Genomic DNA, 27,223 nt, shown 5'->3' on the forward strand with positions numbered 1-27,223 from the left:
AACATAAGGCTTGCTTTGTTTTTTTTCCTCCCCTTGTTGTTGTTGTTGTTGTTGTTGTTTAAAGACAATAAACCAAACCCCCAAAAGGCTTGAAAACAACAGTGATATTGAGCTGTGTACAGGATGACAGCCTACGATTTACCAGGTTAGAACGTGACGCTTTCAGATCTAAGGAGAAGGGGAGGAATAGTTTTACTTTCCATCTTTGTACAAATTTCAATTCAGGTTTTACATCCCACATTGGTGAACTGCAAATCAAAGTTGGCAAGGGATTAGGCAAGGGGTTCTCTTAACACCTTGCTTCTGGACAGGAGTTTATAGGTACAAAGGCCTTTTTGGTACATAGGGTGAGAACTGGATGTCACCACAACGGTCAGAACCACGTTGGCCAGTAACTGCTCAGTCTACCACGATCCTGTTATCAAGGATTGATAGAACTCCAAGTGTTTTTCAAAGAAGGCCTGGAACTCCACATGGACTTGGGTTAAAGGAACCAGAGTTTCCATCTTCCATGCTTTTTTGATTCAGTTTTGGATTTTTGCTTGGGAGTGGAGGAGTAGCTCTCCTGAGAATAAGGCAAAGGTGCAACCTGAGTTTCCTCAATAGGATGAAGTTTTCTCAGAACTGGCTGTAGTTTATCTTCTTGCTGTTTAAAATCCAGTTCCACGCTAAAAATGGGAAGACAAAAGCAATTACTCATTAGGATGACAGAAAGAGTGCAATTAAACCAACATGTGATGCTGAATTTATGAAATTCAAATGGAAAATAAATGTCTAAAATCGCATCTCCACACTTTTTGCACCACAAGTGAAAGGGGAAAGAGGAAGGTGAAGAAAAGGACATACTGCAAAAGAGAAATGGAAATGGGATAGTGTGAAGTTCTCCCTGCTGTTTAGGGGGGGCTATGAGGATTATGGTAGAAGTGCTGTGAAGTGATTGAAAACTACAAATACTCCTTGTCCCTCTCATTTGTGTGGTGAAATGCTCTTTGAGGGTTCCCAGGCTTGGTTCTCCCCCATCTGCATGGCATGGGAGGTTGGGGAGGCAGCCAGGCACCCCAACCCAGACTGCTGAGACTAAAACATCTAATGATGTAGGTCCATTTCCTTAGCTGACTGTATCATAGAATCCCAGACTGGTTTGTGTTGGAAGGGACCTTAAAGCTCATCCAGCTTCAACCCCCTGCCAAGGGCAGGGACACCTTCCACTAGAGCAGGTTGCTCCAAGCCCCGTCCAACCCTTATTTCAACATTTGTCCTACAGATTGTTTCGAGTTTACCTTCTAAAACAAAGGAGCCACGTTATAAACCTCAGCAAAAGGGTAATACTGTCCCAAAACCAAATCCTGGCTGCTTAGAAATACCCTGAAACAGCATGGGTTTGGTTGTGCTAAAATGGGGGTATATCAGTTGATTGTGAACTCCCCACCACATAAATGCTTTCGTAGTACAACAAAAGAATCTCAGGATGAAGGTGACTCTTCTTTAAGAGGTCTCTAAATCTCATTTTAAAGTGACATGTAAATCTGGACAGAAATTACATGGCATATATTATAGTAGGTTTGTATAAAATTGCGGGGAAAGAAAAAGGCATTTCAGCTCTGGCACAGTTCATTTTTACTTTCAGAGTGTGATTCTTACAGGGGAGCTCTCTGAAGAAGTACTTGATGTAAAAGATGAATTGTTTTTATAGAACCTTGCTGAAGAGAGTAACGTCTTTCATAATCAATTCCTATTTAAGATAGATCTTAAGAGAAAAAACATCTTAGTTCTAGTCCATATGACAGAACCCATGTTATTATCATCTTCTACTGTATAAACCCATTTTCAGCAGTTCAGACTCATCTATTTACAGCCAAATGGAATATTTTGCCTCTGAAAATGATGAATGAAAACATCAATTAGTTCAGCATTTAGAACTGTACATTCTGCAGAAGAATTGATTCTTGTCTATCAAGATGCATTTATCCAGCTTTGTAGCATACCTGCTCCTTTCAGGCAAGCGGTTTGTTTGCAAACTTAGGTTTTAGTCTTTGTGCTGCAAAAAGAAGGCAAAACCCTACTTACTTTGTAGTTTTCCACATATCCTCCTAAATTATCTATAGCTGGCTTTATTTTTGGTCTTCGTATCAAGTATATGAAATACTATTAAAGTCAGCAAGCGTTATGTATTTGTATGACTTCCTTATGTCTCGTTACAGACCTGCAGATCTTTCCACTTCCTGCATTCATGACCTTGATTTTGTCACGTATCACAGCTCTGACAGTTCTGTTTTGCTCAGTGCTGGGTTTGTACCCAAAGTATCGACAGGTTTCCTCTCAAAATGACCTCTTCCTGAAATACTCTTTGTGCCATGTGGCGCTCTCCACTTACAAATTTGGTCTGGTTTTGACTCTTCTTTAAGCCTCCCCCATAATAACTCCCTGTACTTACACATTCACAACTTCCTTGGGCAACCTGTTCCAGTACCTCACCACACTAAAGGCTTCCTTATACCAACATAAATCTCCCGTTTCAGTTTAAACCCATCACCCCTTGTCCTATTGCTGCAGTCCCTGATGAAGAGCCCCTCTCCAGTATCCATGTAGCCCCCTTCAGACACTGGAAGCTGCTCTGAGGTCTCCAGCAGCTTCTCTTCTGTCTTTGTATGGGAGCTGCTCCAGCCCCTGATCATCCTCATGGCCTCCTCCGGACTTGCTCCAACAGCTCCATGTCCTTCTTATGTTTGGGACACCAGAAGTGCATACAATACTCCAAGTGAGGTCTCACAAGAGCAGAGCAGAGGGGCAAGGTGGATGCCTTGGACACCTCACTGAAGGTGTGCACACAAGGTGGCCAACTTGCTCAAGCTGCTTTTCTCTGGTTTATCCCATTTTCTAAATCCTATCACTGTGGATTAGGGATTGCTGTGGAGGATTTTCTGCTGTTGGCTTGGACAAACTGCCCAAGCTTGTGAAGCTTTGTTTAGGCTGGGGATAGTGGAAAAAGAAGGAAGAGAGGATTACAAGAGTTTGAGACAGGTCTTCCAAAACTGTCATCTTACTTGTTAAAGCTCCTGCTGGATTCCTTGGCTTGGAAGAGGTTTAATTTCTTTATTTTCTTAGGAATATATGTAGTAATTCGCTATATTCAGAGCCAGTTTGGAACACTTCAGCCTGCAGTAGCTGACCTAACTTATTTTAATGATTTAGAGAATAGATGAGCTTATGTTTTGCGTGCTGGCAGCAGAATGAACTTTCCCTAATCCTGTTGCTGTATAAGGGATTGAAAACAGAGCTTGAGGAGTCATAACCATTTGGGTTGAAGCATATGGACTGTGGGTGGGTATCTAGCAACAAGTTTAGAAATATGGATGGGTTTTCTTCTTTATGCCACAGTCACAAGTTATTAACGTGAATCATTCTAAGCCTATTAGATGCTAATGAGAGGATATGTTGGTTATTTGCAAGATGGACAAATTCAGCTTCAGGACTGGGTTGTTGAGGGCTTTATCTGCTTTCCTCTTGAAACCTCCAAGGATGGAGCCCTCTGTATTCTGCCTTAAGGGAAAACCTTTCTCCTCCTACTTGACCTGAACCTTTCTCATCTTACTCACACCCCTTTCTGTTCACCTTTTTATTGCCTAGTTTGTATTATTAAGGCCCAAATCCTCCAAGTGTTTATAGAACAGTCTAACTCTTTGCACTGCAGTCAGCTAGGTAAACCAGGAATTAAAGAATATCATAGTGTCTCCTGGATAGCACTAACTGGATGAAAAAAATCCAAGATAAGTACTAATCACTCAGAAAATTAGTTTAATACATTTCTGAGCCATCTCTGTTGAATTTCCTATTTCAACCTGCAGATCCCAGATATCCAGGGTCCAAAGCAGCTGGTGTTAGCAAGCCATTAAGATCCATTTTTACTGCTAAGCATCTTAGTCTAGAGATAAGATGAGAGAGAATGTAAATTAATTAATGTGGGCAGGAAATAAAAGATGACATTACTGTTCTTATCATGTAGGTACCTGATGTTGCTATCCTGATGCTATCTCAGGGATTGATATCTACTCGTCTTATTTCCACTCTGTATTGCCATATTTATGAATTTTAATAATTATCACTATATCTAACCTTTACAAGTGAACTACTTCCATGTGGGCTTGTGCTGCCTAATTAACTTGTGATTGTAATCCTGTTTCATTTGCCACTGTTGTATTGAGAGTTACGTGTCAGAGATTCTGATAATGTATGTTCTGTTGAGTACCTGGAGTGCATCTTAAAGTAACTTCAATATCAAAGACAAAACTGAATATTGAAAACCAGCATAATCCAAAATTTCAAAGGAGTAAAAAGTAGCTAAATTAATGGTTGATGCAGCCCCAAAACTCCTCCATCCCTGGGCAGTGTTCAAGGCCAGGTTGGACACAGGGGCTTGGAGCAACCTGCTCTAGTGGAAGGTGTCCCTGCCCATGGCAGGGGTTGGAGCTGGATGAGCTTTAAGCTCCCTTCAACACAAACCACTCTGGGAGTCTGTAACTGCAATAGTGTATTATTGATTTGTTTGTTCTCCCTATGCAGAAATTGGCTCATGATTTGGTCTTAAAAGTTCACTTAGAAAAACTAAAGCAATCTCGTAAAAGCTATTGAGTGACCTTTTTGCCAAACAGGAAGTCTAGCATGAATGTTCCTTCACAGAAATAATTCACACTAAAGGCCTAAGAATAATGTGCACAATATTAACAGAGGAGCCTCATTTTTCTCACAGATTTCTGTTCAAGGATTACAGTTCACAGGGGATGGTAATTTAAACAGGAGTGGAAAGGACAGTTCCACTAAGAGATAATTACAGAATAAAACAGGCTGTGAAGATTTTAGTCCACATGGGTTTGGGTGGTTTAGAACTGGTGCAGTTTCTGCATAGCAATGCAATTGCTTCTTAATAGCAACGTTTTGATAGACATCAGTATTTAAGTTGCCTTTGTCCTGGCAATATACCTTAGTAACACTTACTTTCTATCTTTGAAAATTTCAGTGGTGAATCTGTGTTAGTTAGTAAAAGATAAATGTAAAAGTCTGTCTTTTGTATATTTGTCTTTTGGTTTGTAGAGGATGATTTGGAAACCTTGGATTATGAAATACCAATATGAATGGAATAGATTAACATCTGACACAGCTCAACATTTGAGACAATGGTTTATTTTTGCTACTTTAATCACAGTTTTTTACTAATATTTTAAATACTGTCTGGAAATACTATAAAGACATGATGGTGAATACTTCTTACTGACTGTTTTAGACTGTTGCTATGTAGTTGGAACTTTATGCTCAGGCTTTACAACCTACTGCGATGCTGTTGCCTGACATAGAAGTTGTTCTGCTGCGTTTGAGCCAAGAGCTTTGTAAGAGGCAGCACCGCTGATGCTATCCTTACCCAAAATCATTGGCTGGTGAAGCCTTCAGGATAATCACAGAATCAACCAGGTTGGAAAAGACCTTTAAGCTCATCAAGTCCAACCGTTCCCAGCAGTGCCAAGGCCACCACTAACCCCTGGCACTGAGGCCTCGTCTCCCTGGGCTGTGAACACTTGCAGGGACGGTGACTCCAGCCCTGCCCTGGGCAGCCTGTTCCAATGCCTGAGCACCCTCTGGGCAAGGAATTGTTCCTCAGCTCCAGCTCAACCTGCCCTAGGGCAGCTTGAGGCTGTTTCCTCTTGTCTCATCCCTTGTTACCTGGGAGAAGAGACCGACACCACCTCACTACACTTTCCTGTCAGGCAGTTGTAGAGAGCGATAAGGTCTTCCCTGAGCCTTCTCTTCTCCAGACTAAACCCCCCAGGTCCCTCAGCTGTTCCTACCTAGACTGAGCCTTTTCCCCTCTAAAGCTCAGGCCTAATTGGGTGTTTAATTGGGAGTGGAAGCAGCGAATTGCTGTGTGATGCAGTTAATGTGGCGTGTCTTGTGTGGTGGAAGGAGTCGGGGTCTCCCATGTCTGGAGTTTCTGACAAGTTCTATAACATTTTTTATCAAAGAAATAAGAAGAATTGTGAGGGAAACAGGGAATCAAATTTAGAAATCAATAAGAAAAAACACACAGCTAAAGCAGTTTAAGTTTTGGGACCTTGTCTTTTAAATGATGTTTCATGTTTGATTAGTTTCCTATTTATTAAAAGAAATGAGGAGGTAACCTGGTTTTCTTTTTTCCTGTAATACTAAGAAGTATATATATATATATACAATTCTTTTCAGTATAAAGACAAAATAACATAACAATAGATTTGAAATCTTAGCAAAAAAATTAGATTTCAAATGCAAAATAACTGTATTCTCAAAACTCTATTCTTAGAACGTCTACTAATAGTATCAGCATTTTCAATACTAAAAAGCAGCTAAAACTCCTTTAAAGTACAGAAAGTACAAGTGTGTTTTTGTCTCCTTCTACACTGTCTATGGCTTTTGTGCTACATATTAATATTCTACAAAGTCATCTTTAATTACACTGATTGTTTCTGCATTGTAGCTTCTCATCTGTGCTACACTTGACATTAGAGGCTGCAGTTGGGTAGTCAGTAAGGCAACTTAATCCCTCCTCTCAGATGCTGTTTCACTGCAGTTTAAAGGATAGAAACAGCTCTGAATGTTCTGTTGTTAATGCTGCTGTGTTCAAAATTGAATCATCATTAAAAAGAAACCAAGTCACTTATGGAGAAGTTCAGGTTTTCCCTTTAAATCACTGATTCGTCCTGTAAGGGAATTCGTTATGTTTTCCTTAAGTCTCCCCTACCTACTACATGGTTGAAAGAGCTTAAGCCTGAGGAGGGTCCAGAGCGGGAGCCTGTTGTTAAAGCAGCCAGTGGAACACACAGCACGTCAAACAGAACAATCCTCCTGGTATGACCTGGACATTTACCAACAGCTTCCAAGACCCAGTGCCCTCAAACACACTCAGGTTTTCAGTTAAACAGTTTAACCTGAGCTTTAATATCTGTTCCTAAAAGGTGTTTTGTCCTAAAGAGAAACCACATAACTCCATGTTGCATTTCTCATGCAGACCCTCTGCAAAGGTGAGGTGTGCATAGTTAAATCAAGGTTTAGGAGTAGTTTTAGCACCCTTACTAATGTGACTTGAGGAGGAGCAGGAGCTCCTACAAGGCAGTCAGTCTTAGTGGCAGTTTATCAGTGAATTTCTCTTTTATCCCTTCTGGCTACTTATCTTGTCTCAGTAATTCCGTTTTGTCGCAGTGCCCCTGTTTTGCACTCTCTTCTTGCCTGCAGCATATATTCTCCTAATCCGTCAGAAAGCTGAGCTGAGTTTTGCTAAAGCTACCCCTGGAAACCTTGCTTCAGGCAACTGCCCAGCACTGATTGCTCCAGGCCACATGGTTACTCTGGTGGGACCCAAGAGCTAGACCTGCCTGCTATTCTGTTAGCCTGCTATTCTGTTAGCCTGTTGATAGCGAAAGCCTTGAAATCTGCATTTCTGGAGTCAGTTCATTTGCAGGGAGTGAAAGAGGTAGGAACTGGAAGGTTCCTTCACTTTAAATCTTGTGACTGATTCAGTCAGATTTAAATTGATTTAAATCTTTAAGTCTTTTAATCAAGGTTTTTAAACAACTTCCAATTGGATTTTTTTTAGCTAATGAAATAAGAACAGTTTTCCTGATGCAAATGTGCTGTGTTGTACCTTCCCAGGCTGCCCTGAGCAAGAAACTGCACAGGAGTGGCCTCAGAAAAGGGGAGGCAGGGTATAGGCTTTGGTCTGTGCCTGGTTCTTTTTGCTCTCCAGTGTCAAAATCACTTCCCAAGTCCAGTCACTCCTGCTATAAAAACAAGTCTGAAGTATGCTGAGTTGTTGGACAGAACATATTAAGTATTTCTAGCAATGGGACAATGAAGCTCAGACTCTGTAACACTTCCCATCCAGCAGCTACAGCAGTTGTACTGACCATACCCATCTACTGTTGATCTGAAAACACGGAAACAGGGCTCTGCTGACTTTAGCAAAGTTAAATTTACCTGCTGTTTTGAAGCTGTGTTTGTGCTGCTGAAAAATCCAGGCTACCAACTGATCCTTCATTAGTGAATAAAGCATTAGTATCGCTCCGGAAAAGAAGTGGGAATATGAGGATTTTAACCTACCTGTAGATAATACACGCACTGTTCCTGCATGTGTCGCAATTAGCCGTGTCCTGACCAGTCCGATACGAAAGCCTACAAAGACAAGAACACGAGTTCATTAAAGAGTAATTTGGTTTAACATGGTTTTACCTTCTATGATGCTTTTCCTAGAAATCAGGGCTTCTTTTGGGTTTAAACATAAATATTGAATGCAAAAATGGAACCATCAGGAAACCTGGATCAATATTCAGCATATTCAAGTTCACTGAGCAATGGCAGGATGAAGTAATTTGGAAAATGAGTCTTGAGTAACTGCAAGGAGAAAATAAAAGCATTTAGTTTACAAAAGGGTAACAGAAATAAAAGGGAAAACGACAAAGGAACTAAGTGATGTGAAGCTCTTCTTGCATAAAGCTGCTGTGAACCAAGGTGATGAACCATAACTGTAAACAGGCTGGTTTGTTTTCTCTCTGCTTTCTCAAATCCCTGAGGCTTTTCCCAGTTACTGGTGGATGTATGGAACATAATACTGAAAAATGGCATCTATTTAGAAATTCAGTGCCTCAGCAATGAGGTATGAAGATGTGTTGTAGGGATGTTTGTGTCTTAAAAGGAAGAAAATACCATTTAAATCACACTTTCTGTACTCATGTAGCCTACGGCTGTTCTTTGGCACACTTTGGTTTGAAGTCTGCTAGAGCAGTGTCTTAATTTCCTTATGTATTGTCTCTGAGCTGGTCAGTTTGAATTAAAAAGGGGTTTTAAGGTATGCAAGAACTTTTTTGTGCATAGAAAATTCATCAAAATAAATCCCAGAATCCCAGACTGGTTTGTGTTGGAAGGGACCTTAAAGCTCCTCCAGCTCCAACCCCTGCCACGGGCAGGGACACCTTCCACTAGAGCAGGTTGCTCCAAGCCCCTGTGCCCAACCTGGCCTTGAACACTGCCAGGGATGGGGCAGCCACAGCTTCTCTGGGCACCCTGTGCCAGCGCCTCAGCACCCTCACAGGGAAGAGCTTCTGCCTCAGAGCTCATCTCAATCTCCCCTCTGGCAGGTTCAAGCCATTCCCCTTGGTAAATCAGAGCTGCTGGGACAACTCTGTAGTGGTGAGCATATCCCAGTGATAGCCCACTCAGCCTGATGCAGAACTTCACAAGGAGTCATATGGTATTAAACACCCAAAGAAACACGTTTCAGTATTAAAAATCATACAGGTTTGTTTCTGAACTTTGGGTGATGAGCTCTAGTGTGAGGCATCCCTTCCCACGATAGGGGACTGGAACTGGATGATCTTAAGGTCCCTTCCAACCTAAACCATCCTATGATTCTATGATTTTATGCTACACAGAAGCATGTGTATCATCGCTGCTTTAGTTACCAACCAGATCCCACCAGCACCGTGTCCATCTTACAAAAACAGTGTTTTAGTTGGGATAAACTCCCCCAATGTGGTTGGTTACTCGGCATAAGTCATGCTCTGGTTGGTGTTTATGTGGATGTACAGGTACAGTCGTAAACTGTAGTCCTGCTTCTGTAACTTGCAGTGCTTTTAATATATTAACAATAGGGCAGCAGATAAGCTTAGTCGTCTTCCTAAAACTTGAGTTTTCAGTATTGTATTTATATTCCTAATGCATGATGATCTCCAAGTGCACAATAACTCCAGACTTCCAAGTACTTAGAAACGTATTTCCTAGTTGATGGTATAAGGAAGACTCATTAAGCTGATGAAAATGGTCCTTTGATATAAATACTTAAATTATATGATTTTTGGATCATCAGTTTGAAATCCTGGTTTCTCAACTGACCACTTGGTTTTAGCACCGGTGCCATTCCCAAGCTTTACTATTTGCTGTGATACATCTATTTTTTCCTGGTTGGATGTAATTTATGATAAACTTAAAGCATCAGTTTGCTTATTGAATATTCTTAGCTTTTCAGACATGATATTCTTTTCAAGCCATGGCTTTAGGAGTGTTGCCTTCTCTGAACCATCCTATCAGTCAGACCTCTTTGTGAGCCCCAAGAACACTGCAAGGTATCACAGTGCTTGGTTTCCATACAGCGGTTTGACAGCTCGTAGCCAGGACTGTGTATGTGACAGTTAGTACAGTATAAATTCAATTATTTCTATATAAATTAAACTCTTCATGAAACAATTCCTTTGTTGATACCCCAGGGCTTTGGACTCTCACACTCCTGTTTTCACATCTACATAAACACATGCACAGAATTCATCTGCTTGATGCCAGCAAGGATTTCACTATTGTCATGTTTCCATGTACATCTTAGCAGCGAGGTTGATTTGCAGTGCAGACCTACTGAAGAATAGAGCTTCCTACCAGTGTAAACTACTAGAACCAGTTTGTGAGCACACTCTGGGTACCAGGTTCAGGAAAGCAGAGTTCTGGGTGGTTATTCTTTCCTTGTGAGGTGGAGTATTTTGAATAAGCTACATTTTCCTTCCCCTTAAAAATGGTTTTAGGGGTATTCCAGTGCAGAAGAGCTCAGGTTAGAGACCATTCTTCATTGCTAAACCAGTTGTTACTTTCAGTAAGAACAAAACCTGCAAAATGTGATGTTATTCACAAAGCAAAGATACTTACAGAAGAGTTATATTCTTTTTAGAGAAATGAAAGTTGGGTTTGGTCTGGTTCAGATCCAAAGTGGAGTTATTTCACGTTGCACTGAGATGCCTGGGAGCCAGCAGTTCCCCCCAGGCTATGCATCCCATGGGCAATGTACTTCACATAAAAATCATCTCGGCATTAAGCTTTGCAGCTCATTTTACCAATCTCAACATCTTGATTTTGGGAATGCCTCATCAGTTTAAGTAGTGTTACACTTTGTAACTTGCTTCAGCCTCTCCCTTTTTAACTCCATTCTTTGAGAAGGTTGAAGCTGATCACCACAAGGTTGTGCTGACCCATATGGTGTGCAAATTGGGGCACCTGTGCTCCACTGCTTTGGTGTGTGGATGTGTCCGTGATGCCTCACTGTTCCCAAGGAAGACTAATATCCATCAGCCTTGAAGTGACATGGAGACCTAGTTAGGTTTTTGGTACTCGGGTGTGACCAAAAAAGGTGCACATTGAATGAGAGGTGGTTGATTTTGCCCTTCTGGTTGTCATCTTGGTCTCCTGGCCTCATCCTGGCTCTACCTGCGTGCTGTGCTCCCTGGGTGTTCCTGAGGGCTCTCAATGCAGAGGTTTGCATGTTCATGCTGCAGCAGGGACAGCTTGCTTCAGCTCTCCTAAAACGGGCAGGGTTTGGAAATCACAAAAGTAGCCTTTTTTGCCTTTGCATCTGTGAAACTGTCAGACCAGCAGTGGGGCACCAGGGCCGGGAAAGGTGCACTGAGCTTGAAAGGGAAGAGCAAAGGCCTGTCCTGGACAGGACGCATCTGCTGATATAAAGATTTGAGGTGCAGTTTGAAGACAGCACTTGTCAATTTGTCTTCTAACACAAGTTCATTCCTGATGTTTTAGTTCATACTGGGAAAAATACTTCTCTCATGGATGCTGAAGGAAATGTTTTGGTTTAAGTAGGCTCCTTTCTGGCTAGTACCTGTACTACCTTATATTTGTTTCCTCCAAAACGATAAAGAACATAGCGTATGAGAGAGATATATATATATATACACACACGCACACATATATATGGGGGGGGTGTTTAATCCTATCAGTACAGCAAAGTCAACACAGCACTATTCATTCCTAGTTTGATGGGATGCATGCTGATCTACAAGGAAGGAACTGAATGCATATATTTGTTTAATGAGCATCCCTGGTATTCATAATATTACTGTACTTCCTTCTACTTAATGTGTTTGGATGTACACTAAAAGCAGTCATTACTCCAATAGCTACATTCTTTGATACCTTACATCTTTCATCTTCGTTTCATAGGGGTGCACACAGATGGGCATGGTTAACCTCCTGTGTGATGTGGTGCTGGAGAAGGACTGAATTTGGGATAGCCGTGTTGCTGTGGCTGCATCCACCTGGTTCAGTCACCTTGGGAATGATAGCTCTATACTCAGTTTTCCACACATGCTTGTGATCTCCATTACGTCTTATTTTCAGGAGGCTTTCATTTTCTTGCCTTTCTTTCAGCATTCTTGGCACAAACAGAGCTTAACCTCAATTAACACTTCCAAGTATTAAAATACTATAATGAAGAGCCCCTGTATTGCATGGACTGGCAATAACTAATACTAGGCTGCAGTTTTCAGGCAGCCTGAGGGAATGACACCCTCAGGATCCCTGTGAAATGCAGAATTCCTGAACCTGCTTAAGGCTTTTCTTGAAAATACCAACTGTAACATCACAATCTTGGCATTTGAGTGGGGTTTTTGCTTGTTCAAATTGGAGACCCCATTTGGCTGAGAGGGGGAAGCTCAGATCTGGATATGCTGATTTTTCCCTATTGTTCAGTTGGTGGCTAGAGAAGAGGCACTAATTCAAGTATCCTGGACATAGAATCCTGGAATGGTTTGGGTTGAAGGGACCTTAAAGCTCCTCCAGCTCCAACCCCTGCCACGGGCAGGGACACCTTCCACTAGAGCAGGTTGCTCCAAGCCCCTGTGTCCAACCTGGCCTTGACATTCCAGGGATTATAAAGCAATTTGGAGTGTTAGGTCTGTTCCATCTGGATGTCTTCTCCTATCTGCTGAGATGTAGGGAATACTTAGTATCAGCTGAGTGACTTAATGGCACGATGTTCCTCAAGTGGCTGTGCTTCACAGCGCCTTTATACGCTGATGGGTGTGCTCTTTCGCGGATATTGATGTCCATCACACTTCTGATGTATCCACCACCAAGAGCATAAACAGACTTCAAGATTCTTCTTTTTATTGATGTTTTTATTAAAATACAGTGAAACAAATTATCTTAAGCAGGCAGTGGGCCTTTGAAGTGGTTTTGAAGCGACAGTTCTGACTGTGCTGAATAGCTGAAGACGTGTAGGCCATGGTTCTCCCTATGCCTTTGTATAAATGGGTGTTGTATCTCCATGCACAGCCTGCTCTTGCTGGGACTACTGGTAGTACAGCTAAACACACTCATGTTATCTGTCTTTACAGAGTAACGGTTTAAACACAGAGTCTGGTGGAGAACTTCTCAAAACCTTTGTTTCCTACTCTAAAGTGCTACTAATAACTATGCTTCAGGAGAAAATTCTCCATACTGTTAACATAATTTGTCTTCTGGCAGAGTAAGATGACTGCACCATGTCATGTGTGTCTAAGATGCGTTTCTGGCTTGAGTAAGTCATGTTTTAGCTATGTAAACTGAAGGGAAATAACCTGTATATGTGTTGCAGGTTAAAAGCTGTTTAGCCATATAGGTTTAGTCTACCCTAGGAAAGATTAGTCATTCCAGCTCAATGGAAAACCTCATGTAAACCCATTTGTATCAGCGAAATCATGTTCCTGCGGGATGAGTATCTGCCCCTGGTTCCTTTAAGAACTTACATTCTGCCATCAAACCAGTGGGTATGTACAGGTATAAAACATATAAAGGTGTTCTGAAAAATCACTTGCCCAGCAGACCAGGAGTAAAACTGTTTGAGCCCCACTGCTCCTGGGTTTTCACTACATTCATAGTTAGCAGTTCTGATTTGTAGATGATAGCAGTGCAGCCTGATAAAGCTCAAGAGTCAGTAGTGTTGTGCTTTGAGCAATCATCTTGAGGCTTTTCTGTTTGATGTCTGCAGCTAGATGCAAACATTGAATTGTTTCATCCCTTTCAGAGGTGTGCTGGGGTTTGCTGTTTGTTTCTCTGCCTCTTTATTTTCTCCTCAGCTTTCACCTGAAGATGTTTTCTTTTTTCTGTTGTTTGTTGGCGTTGCTCATTTGCTACCCTAGTCCCAGCCCTGGGAGCATCCTTGGTGTGTCTCCCAGTGAACAGCATCATTGAATCAACTAAGTTGAAAAAAACCTTTAAGATGATCACATCCAACCTTTACCCCAGCACTGCCAAGGCCACCACTAACCCATGGCACTGAGGGCCTTGTCTACATGGTTTCTGAACATAGACTTGTGTTTGAGAGGATCTGTTCCCCTTCATGTGACAAAGTGTGGGTTAACTCCACCAGCAGTGGGGATAGCCTTAGACTGCTCAGAGCAGCTAGAGAAAGAGGTGCTTCAGTGTGCCCTGCATCGGGTTGGCTGGAGCTGATTTGTGTGTGCTGATTTGTATGGGTTGTGTTATCATCAAGAGTGGAAGCCAGCTCTTTGATACTGCTCTGTGGTTCCTGCAGAGACCTAAGAGGGGCTTGTAGCTGTCTCATACCTCCAGCTCCACACAGCTGGAAGCTGTTGCCTGACTTACTTAGAAAGGTCTCATGGACTTGTTGTCAGGATTTGCCATTGTTACAAGGGCCTGTAGGGACAGGACAAGGGGAATGGCTTGAACCTGCCAGAGGGGAGATTGAGATGAGCTCTGAGGCAGAAGCTCTTCCCTGTGAGGGTGCTGAGGCGCTGGCACAGGGTGCCCAGAGAAGCTGTGGCTGCCCCATCCCTGGCAGTGTTCAAGGCCAGGTTAGACACAGGGGCTTGGAGCAACCTGCTCTAGTGGAAGGTGTCCCTGCCCGGGGCAGGGGTTGGAGCTGGAGGAGCTTTAAGGTCCCTTCCAACACAAACCAGTCTGGGATTCTATGTTTTAACACACACTAAAATAAGACGAAAGAAGGACTGCACAAATCCACTACCTCAGTTTTGAAAGTCTTTTTTAACTGACGGCAGAGGATGAAAGCAGAAATTTTCTGATGCTCTAAAAGAATACCAGAATCTTTTTTCCACTCTTATTTCCCCCTTATCTGTCTTGTTATTCCAGGGCTGATATTATTCATTGGGTTTCTGAAAATACTTTGAAATGTACAGGAGCTCAGTGGTGAGATTTTTCAGCCTGTTTCCAAGACAGTACTTTGTTGTCTCTTACTGAATCCTGACAGTTGGAAGCAGATGACTAATTCTCTTTTTGAGGTATTTGCGCTGTGGGTGGATGCCATGACTCCCAAGACAGCAATTGAAGTGCTTTCACCCCGTAAATACATTTTATATTAGACTCAGGTTAGTCGGGGAGTGAAGCGTTTAAAAAAGCCCACAATAAACCCCATATTTTAATAGGGGTGCCCGATGACTGAAGAAAAAAACCCACTGAGAATGGAGAGAATTATAATGTATTTCAAGGGAAATCACGAAGTCTTACAGGAATTAGGTGCATACAAGGTCTAGCATCTGTCTTGAATATTTGTGCCTCTGTTGTCTCATCAGAGGAGTCAGGAGGAGAATTAAAATGTCAACGCTTTGTATTACGAGTAGTTCAGGGAAGGTGTTTGCTGTGGCTGAACAGCATCTGTATTCCTGGCGTGCAGTTCTGAGGCCAGACACTGCCAGCAGTTATCAGGGAGCACACTCCGGTGGTTACACTCGGATGAGGTCTGTCTCTTTACCCTTTGCACTCCAAATCTCTTTGCTGTGATTTACTCCTGACCTCAGAGCATCATTACTCGGATGCCCCAAGACTCCTCATCATGTGTCCTGCACCCATCGTTTAACTGCAGCTTCAGACTGTGCCAGCCTTCCTCTTCCACCCCCAAATCCACCTCATTTTATAATGAATTCCTTCTGCGTGTGATTTTGGGGACTAGCTGGGGTGATGTGTCCTGTGCTGTGGTGTAGTCAGCACGCAGGACTCCCTGCATGCAGCCCGGCCCCTATCACCTCCCTGGTGCTCCTGCCTGGAGCTGAATGGATTCTCAGCTACGGAGAGATTATCCAGCTCTCCCTCTGTGGTAATAGACCTTCATCAGCCACAGCACCAAGATTCATAACAGCACAGTTCTAATGCAGATGAAACCCTCTCAACCGATGAGAGCAAAGGGTGTTTTGTAAGTATAAGCTAATAGTGTGCCTATGGGTAGTAGCTGTATTAAAACACCACCTTGGCTGTCGCTTGACTTGGACTTTCAGATTCAGAAGGCTGCTCGCAGGCATTGTCCCTCTAAAGGAGGGAAGATGGAAGAAATGACTAGTCTGTCAGATGGTTTGTGATCACTTCCAAGTGATAGAGATTTCAGCACAAGCTCGAATAGTAAAGTCTGCATTACATAGAATCCTATGGCATGGTGCAGAGAGCTGCATTCCCTGGAGGACAGCAAATCCCATCCATGCTTTAGGAACTGAAAAATAGGTTTGTCAAGGGATGCATTAACAGTAAAACACAGAACAAGCAGAGTCACAGTGGATGCTTGACAGGGTCACGCAGCCCAAACCCAGCTTCTTCACTGCTGCATGTTGTCACCAAAAAACCAGACACATAGAATTACAGAATCCTGGAATGGTTTGGGTTGAAGGGACCTTAAAGCTCCTCCAGCTCCAACCCCTGCCACGGGCAGGGACACCTTCCACTAGAGCAGGTTGCTCCAAGCCCCTGTGTCCAACCTGCCCTTGAACACTGCCAGGGATGGGGCAGCCACAGCTTCTCTGGGCACCCTGTGCCAGCGCCTCAGCACCCTCACAGGGAAGAGCTTCTGCCCCAGAGCTCATGTCAGTCTGTCCTCTACATCAGTAAGCCTATACCAGCTTACAGTAACCACTACATTAGCCATCTATATGGAAACCAAAGAGCTTGTTTACAATTCTACATATTAAGTGCTCACAAACCGTGTAGATGAGGCCCTCAGTGATACACTTTAGTGGTGGGCTTGGCAGTCCTGGCGTACTGTTTGGGCTTGATGGTCTTAAAGGTCTTTTCCAACCTAGTTGATTCTATGATTCTATATTCTGCAGTAGCATAACATTAGAAGTATGGTGTATGAATTGCTGGCCAGTGATGTGGCTGCTTGTGTGGTACTTGCAAGAAGGATGAGGAACTGTATGGAGAATAAAAAATATCAGGATGGACCACAGAAGCGCTGAGTAACTCGCAAGTCCTTGGTACTTTGTTCTCTTCTTATTTCCTTAAGTAATGGTAGATTTTACTCCAGTCCAGGAGAATGTGTAGAGCCTTGGCTCACCAGCTGCCTGAGCTTTGCACTGAGATGCTCAGAAAGGTCCCACCCCTCGGAGTTCTTTCTGAGCTTGTGTGGCTGACAATGAAGTAAACAAATCTCCTTGCATTTACCAAGGATATGATGTAAGTCATGTCAGCTTGAACTACTCCAGAGTGTAAATTGCCTTGTTAATGTCAAAATACCTCTGCTCATGCTACAGCCCAGGCTCTCGTGCTTATGAGTTATTAGATGACACTTAGCTTCTATCATATCTTCTCAGGAGACTGGAACCAAGGGAAAAAAGCTGTAGTACACGCACTAGAGTGCTGAGTGTCCTCTTCTGGCTGGTTCATGCAGCAACTGATGTGGTGAAAAACATCTTCATCAGCATCTTATTAGTAAAAGAGGGTTAAGCAGAACTGGGTGTGTTTGGAGAGATTTCCAGTCTCCTTTTGAATGGCAGTTTTCCTTCCTGGTTGTCCTGTAACACATCTGATCCTGTGCTGCTGCTCCATAAGATGTAAAACCATCGTAATGAACCCTCATAAGAAGCTCAGAATTGTTCACTTTCACTGAAGTATTCTGTTAAACTGCTGCTTTTCTAAGTGTTTGCTTGTAACATGGAAGAAAGGTTCAATGACAGGGAAGAGTAACCCAGTGCTGACTGCAGGCAGCAAACCCTGTGTTGGACTGCTGCCTATCGAAACTTGGTTATCTATTCACTCATCTAGCTTCAAAATCCCTCTGTATTTTCAAATGAAGCTGCTAAGAGCTACAAAACAGTGTAGACCACCTTATTTTTATGAAGAGCTGAGCTGAGAACAGTTCCTGGATCTAGAATTGAAGAAACCAGCAGTGATGGAGGTGGCACGGAGCGAGGATGGGCAGGCACGTGCCTGGGAGCTCCTCACTTAAAAGATGTTTTCCTCCAGATACTGAAACAGTCCACAGATACTTGAATCCAGGTCAACTCTTCATCAGTTCCCTGAATGGAAGCGCAGGAGCTTTCTTAAGATTGAACTGCATCTTTATGTCTTAATTCTGGTATCTGGAGAGCTGGGAGCCTCAACCAAAGCACCCATCTCTCTTCAGACACGTCTTTTTACTAACATTGCCCAGTCAAAACCCGTTTTTCCCTAGCGAGGGTAAGAGATAAATGTCTCTTTGTGTGAGCACAGGGGCTCAGAAGTAGGTGTCAATTAGAAATCTGGGGATTAATCTCATGGCAAATGAACAGCAGTGAGAGCTGTGACACTGTAAAGCTCATTCTGTCTCACTTTTACCTGACTAGATGGGTACTTGTCTCATTGCTCTGTCTCTCTGGATTCTAATAGTTCCGACAGTCAAAATGCAGTTATTAAAGGATTATTCTAATTGTGGAAAGTGAAAACTGGTTAATTCAGTACCTAAATAACATCCTCTGTCAAAGCCTGATTTAGCAGAAAAACTTTTCCTCGCAGGTATGTGATTTGGACAGCTTGGTGACAGTTGGCAAAGCTTCCCGTGCGATCTGCAGCAGTTCAGATATATTTAGCAGGAACGTAGTCTGCTGACACTATTCTTTGCTGTTCATTATGAGACTTCATCAGTGATTCCAGCTCTGAATTGTGGCAATTTGCTTTTATTGGCCTTGGTGTCACTGCAGCCGATCTGCTGGCAAAGCCTGGAACTTTGATTTCCCTGCAAAGGCTGAAGCGGTGCTGGGCCCTGCTCAAATGGGGAGGTGGAGGATGATAGTTCATCTTGGGTTTAAAGTCTACTCAATAGCAACTAGAGAGAAATTGAATTCTGAGTACTTCAAATACTGTTTCTTAGAATTGTGCCTGTAGAGCTTATGCAGATAAAAACTGAAATATAGCAGAAAAATAAGGGTGTTTTTTCCCCAAGACTTAGCATGTTCCTAGTGTCCTTTGAGAAAACACAGTAAGCATTAAGATCAGGTAACTCTGCTAAAAAGGTTGTGTTTCTTCTTCTTCGTTTGTTTTCTCTTTATTCCACATCCTGGTTGTTGCTAACAGTTCACTTTGCATTCCTGTTCATCATGGCTTGCTTGTTGAAAACCTCCTACCACTGTATTCCTAACCAAGGATGTTTGATAGGTGAGCTGCTGCTGATAGTGGGGTTATTAGCACAGTGCTCTTTATCTTAAATGTTACAGTGTTTAGGTACTCTGGTAACTATTAGATCTGTTCCAGGGACATTTGTGAACTCTGAAAGTTTGCCCTTTTTATCCACTCTGACAATTCAGTCTGTAGCTTTGGTTATGAGCAACAGAATAAATCCAACTCTAATGAAAAATCCTACCTAAAATACAAATCTAATCAAGTTTCAAAGGCCTTTGAAACACTCAGGTTACCTGTCCTGGCAGATCTAACTCCACATTGGTTCTTGGTGATCACACCCAGAAAAAGTGTGTTCTTGCAGCCCGGAACCCCCCGTGTGCTGGGTGCACCCCCAGAGCGTGAGCAGCAGCTCAGGGAGGGGATCCTGCCCCTCTGCTGTGCTCTGGGGAGACCTTAGAGCAGCTCCAGGGCCTAAAGGGGCTCCAGGAGACCTGGAGAGGGGCTTTGGACAAGGGATGTAGGGACAGGACAAGGGGAATGGCTTGAACCTGCCCGAGGGGAGATTGAGATGAGCTCTTGGGCAGAAGCTCTTCCCTGTGAGGGTGCTGAGGTGCTGGCACAGGGTGCCCAGAGAAGCTGTGGCTGCCCCATCCCTGGCAGTGTTCAAGGCCAGGTTGGACACAGGGGCTTGGAGCAACCTGCTCTAGTGGAAGGTGTCCCTGCCCGGGGCAGGGGGTTGGAGCTGGAGGAGCTTTAAGGTCCCTTCCAACACGAACCACTCTGGGATTCTAATAAGATTTTAAACCTTGGGTGAGGTGGATCTTTTACCTTGAATGCTACGGATCTTTCAGTGATGGATCTTATCTAATCAGCTTTCATTTGGGATTACTGAAATGAGGAAGGGGGATCATGTGCACTGACAGTAGGTATTGAAATAGTCTGCATTAGGAAATAGCAGTTGTGGCATAGAATGACTGTGCTGTGGCGAGGTACATTGAGCTCTGAGAGGCATCAGCTTGGGGGGAATACAGAAGGGAGAAGGCTGGAATACTGCTTTATAGCTCAGAAAACCAGGCTACTTACAGTGAGGGCAGGTAAATGGACTTTTATTGCATCTTTATACTTTCCCTGCTTTCAGGATAAGTGAGTGTCTGAGTAATGGCTGAGAGATGAGCTGTAATTGGGAAATGAGCACAGGGTACGGGGGTAGGACCTGTCACAGCTCCAAATGCAAAGAATTTAACTTAAAACTGCTTTAGTGGCCTAATGGAAAAGCATAAATGATCACAGAATGCATTCTGCTTGAATATGGCTCCAAGTTTAGTGTGACACATATGCCTTTTGGGCAGTGACAGAGCCTGACAGTTCAGCTTTGAAAGATCAGAATTAACTGCATAGTTAGAACAAGTGAGGGAGTAGTTATAGAAATGGCTGTAAGTAAAGGAAGGGTGTTCTGTCTCTGTGGGAACTAGAAAATAAAGACTGCTACTACAGTAGTTGAATGCTTCGCTCTTAAGAATGGTATTTGTGGAAACAGCAGAGAAAATGGGATGTATGGGTTAGAACTTACAAAAGACAGAACCAAACAGCCCAAGCATCCACTGGCCCAAAGAGCGCAAGACCCACAAAGCACTGACTTATGCAAAAATAGTTTCTTTTCCTTGACTAAGGAAAATGCATCCAAGGGGATTTCCTGTGTCTGCCTTGGAAAGGTGAATTGTTACAGGTGTTTTGGAGTATCTGCATTCAGGCATGGTCTGCTGAAATACAGCAACTGGAGTGAGGATAACAGTCAGGATGAACATGACCACAGCAAAGGGCAGGCAAAATGGATGTCTGTGAAGATCAGAGTTGAAAAGGAAGGAATCATGTAGTCCTGTTCCAAAGGGCTGCTACTACAGTTGCTTAAAACCTGGTGGTGCTCAGTGTATGATACAATTTGTGTGTCATGGGTGGAATTGGTTGTTTTCTTTCTGGTTTTCATATATTTATGTGTCGTGCAGCTGTTTTCTGTGGTTATATTTATTTATCTTCCCTCCATTCCCACGTCTCTCTTAGAAATGATTTTGTTAAACTTCTCCTTTGCTGTGTCTGTAATTGAAAAAGCAAATCCAAAGAGGGGGGAGATCCCAGCTGAAACCACGTCAGGTTATTTCTGCATGTTGCTTCCAAAGGCTGTGCTTTCAGAGGCTGTGTTCCTGTAAACTCTTAAAGCTTCCTTTTCTCCTCACATGAAATAAAGAAATCCCAGGATTTAAGAGTATTGGCTCATGTGTGGATGGACTGAGGTAGACAGCAAAGGTTGTTGCTACCTTGATTTGCTTGGTCTGCTTCGTCTGAGCTGAATGGCTGGGCTGGACTTGAAGTAATTCCTGAGGAGAGGAAAAGCCAACAAGCTGTGTACTAATCGCTCTGGTTATCTCATTTTCATTTGCCATCATTCCTGAGTTGGGATGGTAGATTTATGCTCAACTCTTGTGACCTGAAGGACGACTCTTGTGGTATTTTCAAGCCAGGAGTACTTGAGTGCTGTCTCTGCACCAGGTGAAGCTCTCGTCTCCTCTTTAGGGCAAACGTCCACCCAGACACACACCAAACTGTTTCATTTTCTACTTAAAATCGATAATAAGAGACACAAATACCCCTTTTTCATTGAAAAACAGGACATGTAAATGCTGTCCATGAGAACATGCTCTTTCAAAGCCTCTTTGGAGGAGCCTGGGACTGCTTGTTTCATCAATGTTTGCTGAGAGCTCTTTGAATTCCTGCACCAGTGTCAGCTAATGAATGAATGTAAGTTACCTCTGAAACAGATTCATTTAGCTCTGGTCTAATGTGCACCATTTGGCCTCTCAGAGTCAAAATACACCAACTTACTTTTGTGTGGCAAATTGAGCACTTCCTTCATCCAAACTACTCATTTGTTGTGGAATGAGAAGGGCCCCACGTTACCCTTACTTTTCAGTGCCAGGATTTAAAGGGCAGGTCATCAGTGTTCAAGAGCAGCAAAATAGTTCTGATTATCTGTTCATCTTCTGTTCTGTAGGTGTTTGTTAGCAAGGTTTGGAATTGGTGATGTGTGTTTTGCTTTCTGTCCTGTTGCTCTCACTGAGGCTCCATACACAGAGCAGAATTTGGCTCGCTCGAATGAGCACACTGTATCTGAACGCAGCCCAGTGTGTCTCTAGTTTATAGGCTCCTAATAGTGCACTAGAAGGTAAAGCAAACGTCATTCAGAGCATAAAGCTTGTTTTGTGTTGTACAGCTGTACCTTGCATCATGTAAATCAGTGTTTCCTTCAACTTTAAGCTGGGAGTCTTAAGCTGCTGCTGTTACTTTGGTTCGTGCATGACTTAATAGAGACATGGAATGTGATGTAACACATTCAGTGTCAAACACAGACATTTGCTGTGATGAAATCTTGGGTTTTGGTAGAATTTTCCACATAGGAAGGTATAATTACCACTTGGCCAAAGATTTGATAAATGATGATGCACGTAAATAGATAGTTTTAGTAATTCCCTTTGATACTGGGGGATCACAGGTGGGTGATGATTTGTACCCCTGTCCCCAAATCTACAAGGTGTTATTTAGATGGATTTAATGCATTAAAATAGATGCAGTGCCTGAGGGTTAAGAGATGTGTCTCCTGATGGCCTCGGTTTTGTGTTCTGTGACCAACAAATGGAGTCTGGTCCCAGGTCAGAGGAAGAGGTTGGTCACGCTTCAGCCTCAAAGTCTTGGCTCCATCAGGTCTTAGAGCTGGCTCTGAGCTTCAATCCCTTCTCCCATGGTTTTCCCCTTTTTATTCCACTGAGTTGAGTGCTGTTTGTTGCTTCTAATTGTAATAATGTGGTAGTAACGTTCTGAAAAGTATACAGAGCTGCTATTCGCCCAGCAGGATGATACCACTACCTTCAGAGTTGCTGAGACAATTTTGCTGGCATAGGCTCATTTAGTGATGAATTGCAGTAATAGCAGTTCAAGACCTCCAGCATATTAGTGAAAATGAATCCACTGAGCACTAGTCCCATGGCACTACAACAGCACTTAAAGAACGCTGATTTCCTTGAAGGGAGAAAAATCTGATTAAGAGATTTAGCTGAGTTTTTGTTTGCTTTCTCTAACAGCACTGTGGCATTTGTATTTGTTTCTTGAGGTATGTTGTCGTAAGGAATTTAATATCCATCAGAAAACCAGGAGAGTGCCCTAAACACATTGTTCTCTGTTTCAGCAGATGGATGTCTCTGATACACTACAATGAGCAGAGATGTAGCACTAGGATTGCTTTTAATTTCTTGTAACAAACTGACCTAACACCTGGTTATACAAGGAAGAAAAGCTCAATATGCTAAAATTGAGAAGATCCATAGTAGTGTACACAGTGGTGGGTCTCAGTGGTAAAAGTGTTGTAGAAATGAATGCAATAATTGGAAAGGATTATTCTAATAAAAACCAAGGCAGCCTATTACTGAAATAGTTGTCTAATTTGAGAGAAATAGGGATAAAGACAGGCTTCATGTTAATAATGTGTTGATGCTGTGCATGAGAACAGAGTGTTCCATCAGCTCTAGAGTGTGATCAGTGGAGAACAGAAATGGCCCAAGTTGGACTCCTTTGTGTAATCTCCTCTAAAACAACCAGGTGCTAGAAAATTAGAGGGATCTGGAATAAAAGAATTCCTAAAACAGGAGGAAAACATCAAAGTATGTGTCTCCTTTCTTCCTTCTCCATCTCTCCATCCTTCATGTCTAGCTGGGAGGGGGCATGTTTGGGACAGGCCTAGAACATACTAAGCGTAGCTGAAAGCGGCTCCAAGTAGAAACCCTGTTCTCCTTTTGGTAAGTTTTAATGCAGCACCTCTGTATGTGGTGTTTAAAAGAACTCCTTTATGGGAAATCTCACTTGGATTTGTAGATATTTTGCTTCCAATTTTTATAATTAACCTCAACCACTGATTACAGTTAATGTCAAAGGATCAGGAAAACATTTTAATTCTCTTCCACATACCACAGCATGTTTGTAAAGATGTTCAAAATGCGTGATGTATATTGAGGTGATGATTTCTCCACTACTGGGGGACCTATGGGGAGGAAGTAAAGGAATACTGATAAATCAGCTCTTTTTAGTCAAATACAGTGTAGTCTTGCAGACTTTAACACACAAGTCTGTATGAGAGGCAGTAAGATATTCTGAAGAACAGGGATTTATGGATAGTTCTGCTATTTTAGGGCTAATACAGGCTACAGCTTTGTCAGGTTGACAACTCCAGAAGGATTATGTGGAGATACGAGTGATCATCGATAGTTTGGGCAAGACCTTTTCTGTGCTGAGGGCAGAGATACACTCATAGTGCTGGCTACATTAAATGGGTCTGCTTATGTGAGGGCAATAAAAAGAGTATTTGCTGTTGCTCTACTATCTTTGGGAGAAGCTAAAAAATTGATATACAAGTGTATGGAGGAAGCAGTGGTATTTATAGCAGATGACTTTGTGGGTAGATGTGGGTGTTGATACACACAGGGCTCTCGATGATCGATGATGAGTTATGATGAAGAACTATTTCTCTATGTGTTGTGATTTGACAAGCAGCATGCCACTTCTCTCCAACTCTCTTGCAGTTTCTGTAAGTTAAAGTCAGAGGAATACTTTTTCTGAATAAGAATTAACAAATCATGGAATCATAAAATCATTCCAGTTGGAAAAAGCCTTTAAGATCATCGAAGCCTGTGTTGCTTTCAGCTAGATCAAGAAGCTTCTCAGGCTGAAGATTCAGAACTTGACAAGGTATTCTAATAGTAGTAAACTAAAATGCTAAGGCTGTGTTGACAGCATCATCCGAGAGCTCAGATGATTTATTAATGCAAAACACTTTGAATTTTAAGGATTAACGAGATGATTTCTACATTCCTCAAGAAAGAGTTGAATTGCAAATCTTAAGATGTACCTTTTTGGCTCTGATGCAAACATGTGCTGCCTCAAGTAGCACGAGCTACAGGCTTCTAATTTTAAAATCCAGATTTCTTCAGAGAAATTAGGATTTAATTACAGAGGTATTTAAACCCACACAAACAGTGCACATCTTGAGGTGCATTCACTGAATAAAGATTAGTGAACTAAGGCAAGCCTGCAAAATGCTTAAGGTAACGTGAGAGGTGGGTTGAACTGTCTGGGTAATGACTAAAGGTTGTACCGTGTTATAGTAACTCTCTGTAATGCCTTATAGGTTGATTTAAGTAATGTAAGTTAGGGATAAACAACATTTAGCTTCTTTATGCTTTTGTCATGTGTAAAGCAGTGTGAATGCCGCAAAGAAGACTTTGATATTCCAACTTTTCATTTAATTCCCTTCTGAAAGAAGCATCATTAACAATTCAGAAGGTGCAAATAAACCAGACAAGATTCATATGCCATTAATGGAATTATATGAAGAGTTGGAATAATATCCCTTAATCTTAAAAAGAGGCAAGTCTCTTACAGAATTAAGGTTTTTCTGCTGCTTTTCATGCTGTGTGAGGTATTATGGTTAACACGAGTTGCTGATAGGAAGCATCCTCACTAATCCTGTTTGGAAAGCGGCTCGTTCTGTGCGCGTTAGGAAAGGTACAAGAAGACATTTTATAGGTCCTTCGTTAAATAATTACTTAATTACAGCCCCAAACAAGCGGAGGCTAGATCTGTGAATACTGCTGGCAGGTTTCCTTAGGTCTGGCCTAAGGCATCAAACCTTAGTCCAGGTGAGAGGCACCACGTGTAACGTCTCGGTGTGCTGTGGAGGAACGTGCGTGCAAATCTACATTGGCAAATTCAAGGGCAGAACTTGTCAGAAAAGGCATTAAAAACATCTTATTCAAACAGCTCCTACTCACCCTTCTCTGTGAGCTTCTCCTTTCTCTAGCTCCTGTATAACACCCAGCAACACTTTGATGGTTTCCTGACTAGAGCTGATCAAACTTTCCATCATCTGAAGCTGGGCTTTCAAGTCCACAACTTCGGTGTGAGGCACGATTTGTTGGCATTCCTCGCTGACCGCCACGGCCGTCTGGCAGGGCTGGTTCTCCTCCATGGGCGACACGTTCAGCGGAAGGGTCTGTTCATTACATTCAGAGGCTTGACACTGCGCCCGCGACGAGCAGGCTCGAGCATCTCCCGCCGCCTGGGGCTGAGCACCGTTGAGGTGCACCGTCCTCCTTTTGTCCTCCTCGGCTGCTGGGCACGGCGACCAGTTGGTCTCGGCCGTGAGGCGTGACAAGTCGGGCTGCGAGGCGTTGGAACCAGGCGCTGGCAAATAAACAGCGGCCACCTCGGTCTTGAAGACCCTCCCGTGGAGGGCTTGGGTGGCCTCCTCGCTCCCCGCTGCCTGTTTCCCTCGGCTGGGTGGCCGGGCAGCGGTGGTGGGATCCTCCAAAGCGGGGTCGGATGAGTTTGGGAGAGGAGGAGGAGGAGGTGGCGTGCCTGTGGGAGAGCTGTGCAAACCAGTGCTTTCCCACGCCTCGGCGCCGTTGTCGCGCGATGCCGCGCTGGAGCGCTCGTTGATGTGGGAAATGAACTCTGCTGTCTGCAGGCTCCCAGCCTTCTTGCCCCACTGAACGGCCTCCCCTGAGCTCCCGCTGTCTTTGTCCTTCACATCTATTAGAAACCCGTTGTTTTGACCCTTGAAGGTGTCGACGGTCGAGGCGCTTTTAAGAATATTCCCTTTTTTGCGGTCCAGAGGGAAGGTCTGGTAACACTTTTTAAGATCAGGGGAAGTCTGGACTCCTGTGCTCTTGGTGACGTTGGGTATCGACCTCCGGGCAGGCACCGTCATGTACTTGCGATAGGTTTTGTAGGAAATGGACTTGGCTTCTCTCTTGTCGGGATCCGGTGTGGTGGAGAGCTCTTTGTCCCTCTGCTCGTTCTGGGCCTCGCAGATATCTTTAAACCTCACCTGGAGGGCTTTGTTCCGTTTCTTGATCTGCCGGTTGGGATCCAGCGCGTATTTCATCTCCAGTGCGAGTGAAGCCGCTGGTTCAACTTCGCTTTCTGAGGTGGTGAGTAAGCATTTGCTGGGCTCCTTACTCACCAT

The 27,223-nt window shown here is 43.2% G+C and overlaps 1 protein-coding gene across 1 annotated transcript; it reads right to left on the reverse strand.

Annotated features, from left to right (window-relative positions):
- Positions 1-484: 484 nt before the first annotated feature.
- Positions 485-27,223, reverse strand: FAM196A (family with sequence similarity 196, member A). The gene is made up of 3 exons (XM_010022709.1): positions 26,028-27,223; positions 8,119-8,190; positions 485-668 (listed from the first exon to the last, which is right to left on the reverse strand). The coding sequence occupies exons 1-3, from the start codon at positions 27,221-27,223 to the stop codon at positions 485-487; spliced, it is 1,452 nt and encodes a 483-aa protein (XP_010021011.1).

The sequence above is a fragment of the Nestor notabilis genome, unplaced genomic scaffold, assembly GCF_000696875.1.
Source record: "Nestor notabilis isolate BGI_N333 unplaced genomic scaffold, ASM69687v1 scaffold7949, whole genome shotgun sequence".
In the NCBI taxonomy this organism is placed as follows: Eukaryota; Metazoa; Chordata; class Aves; order Psittaciformes; family Psittacidae; genus Nestor; species Nestor notabilis.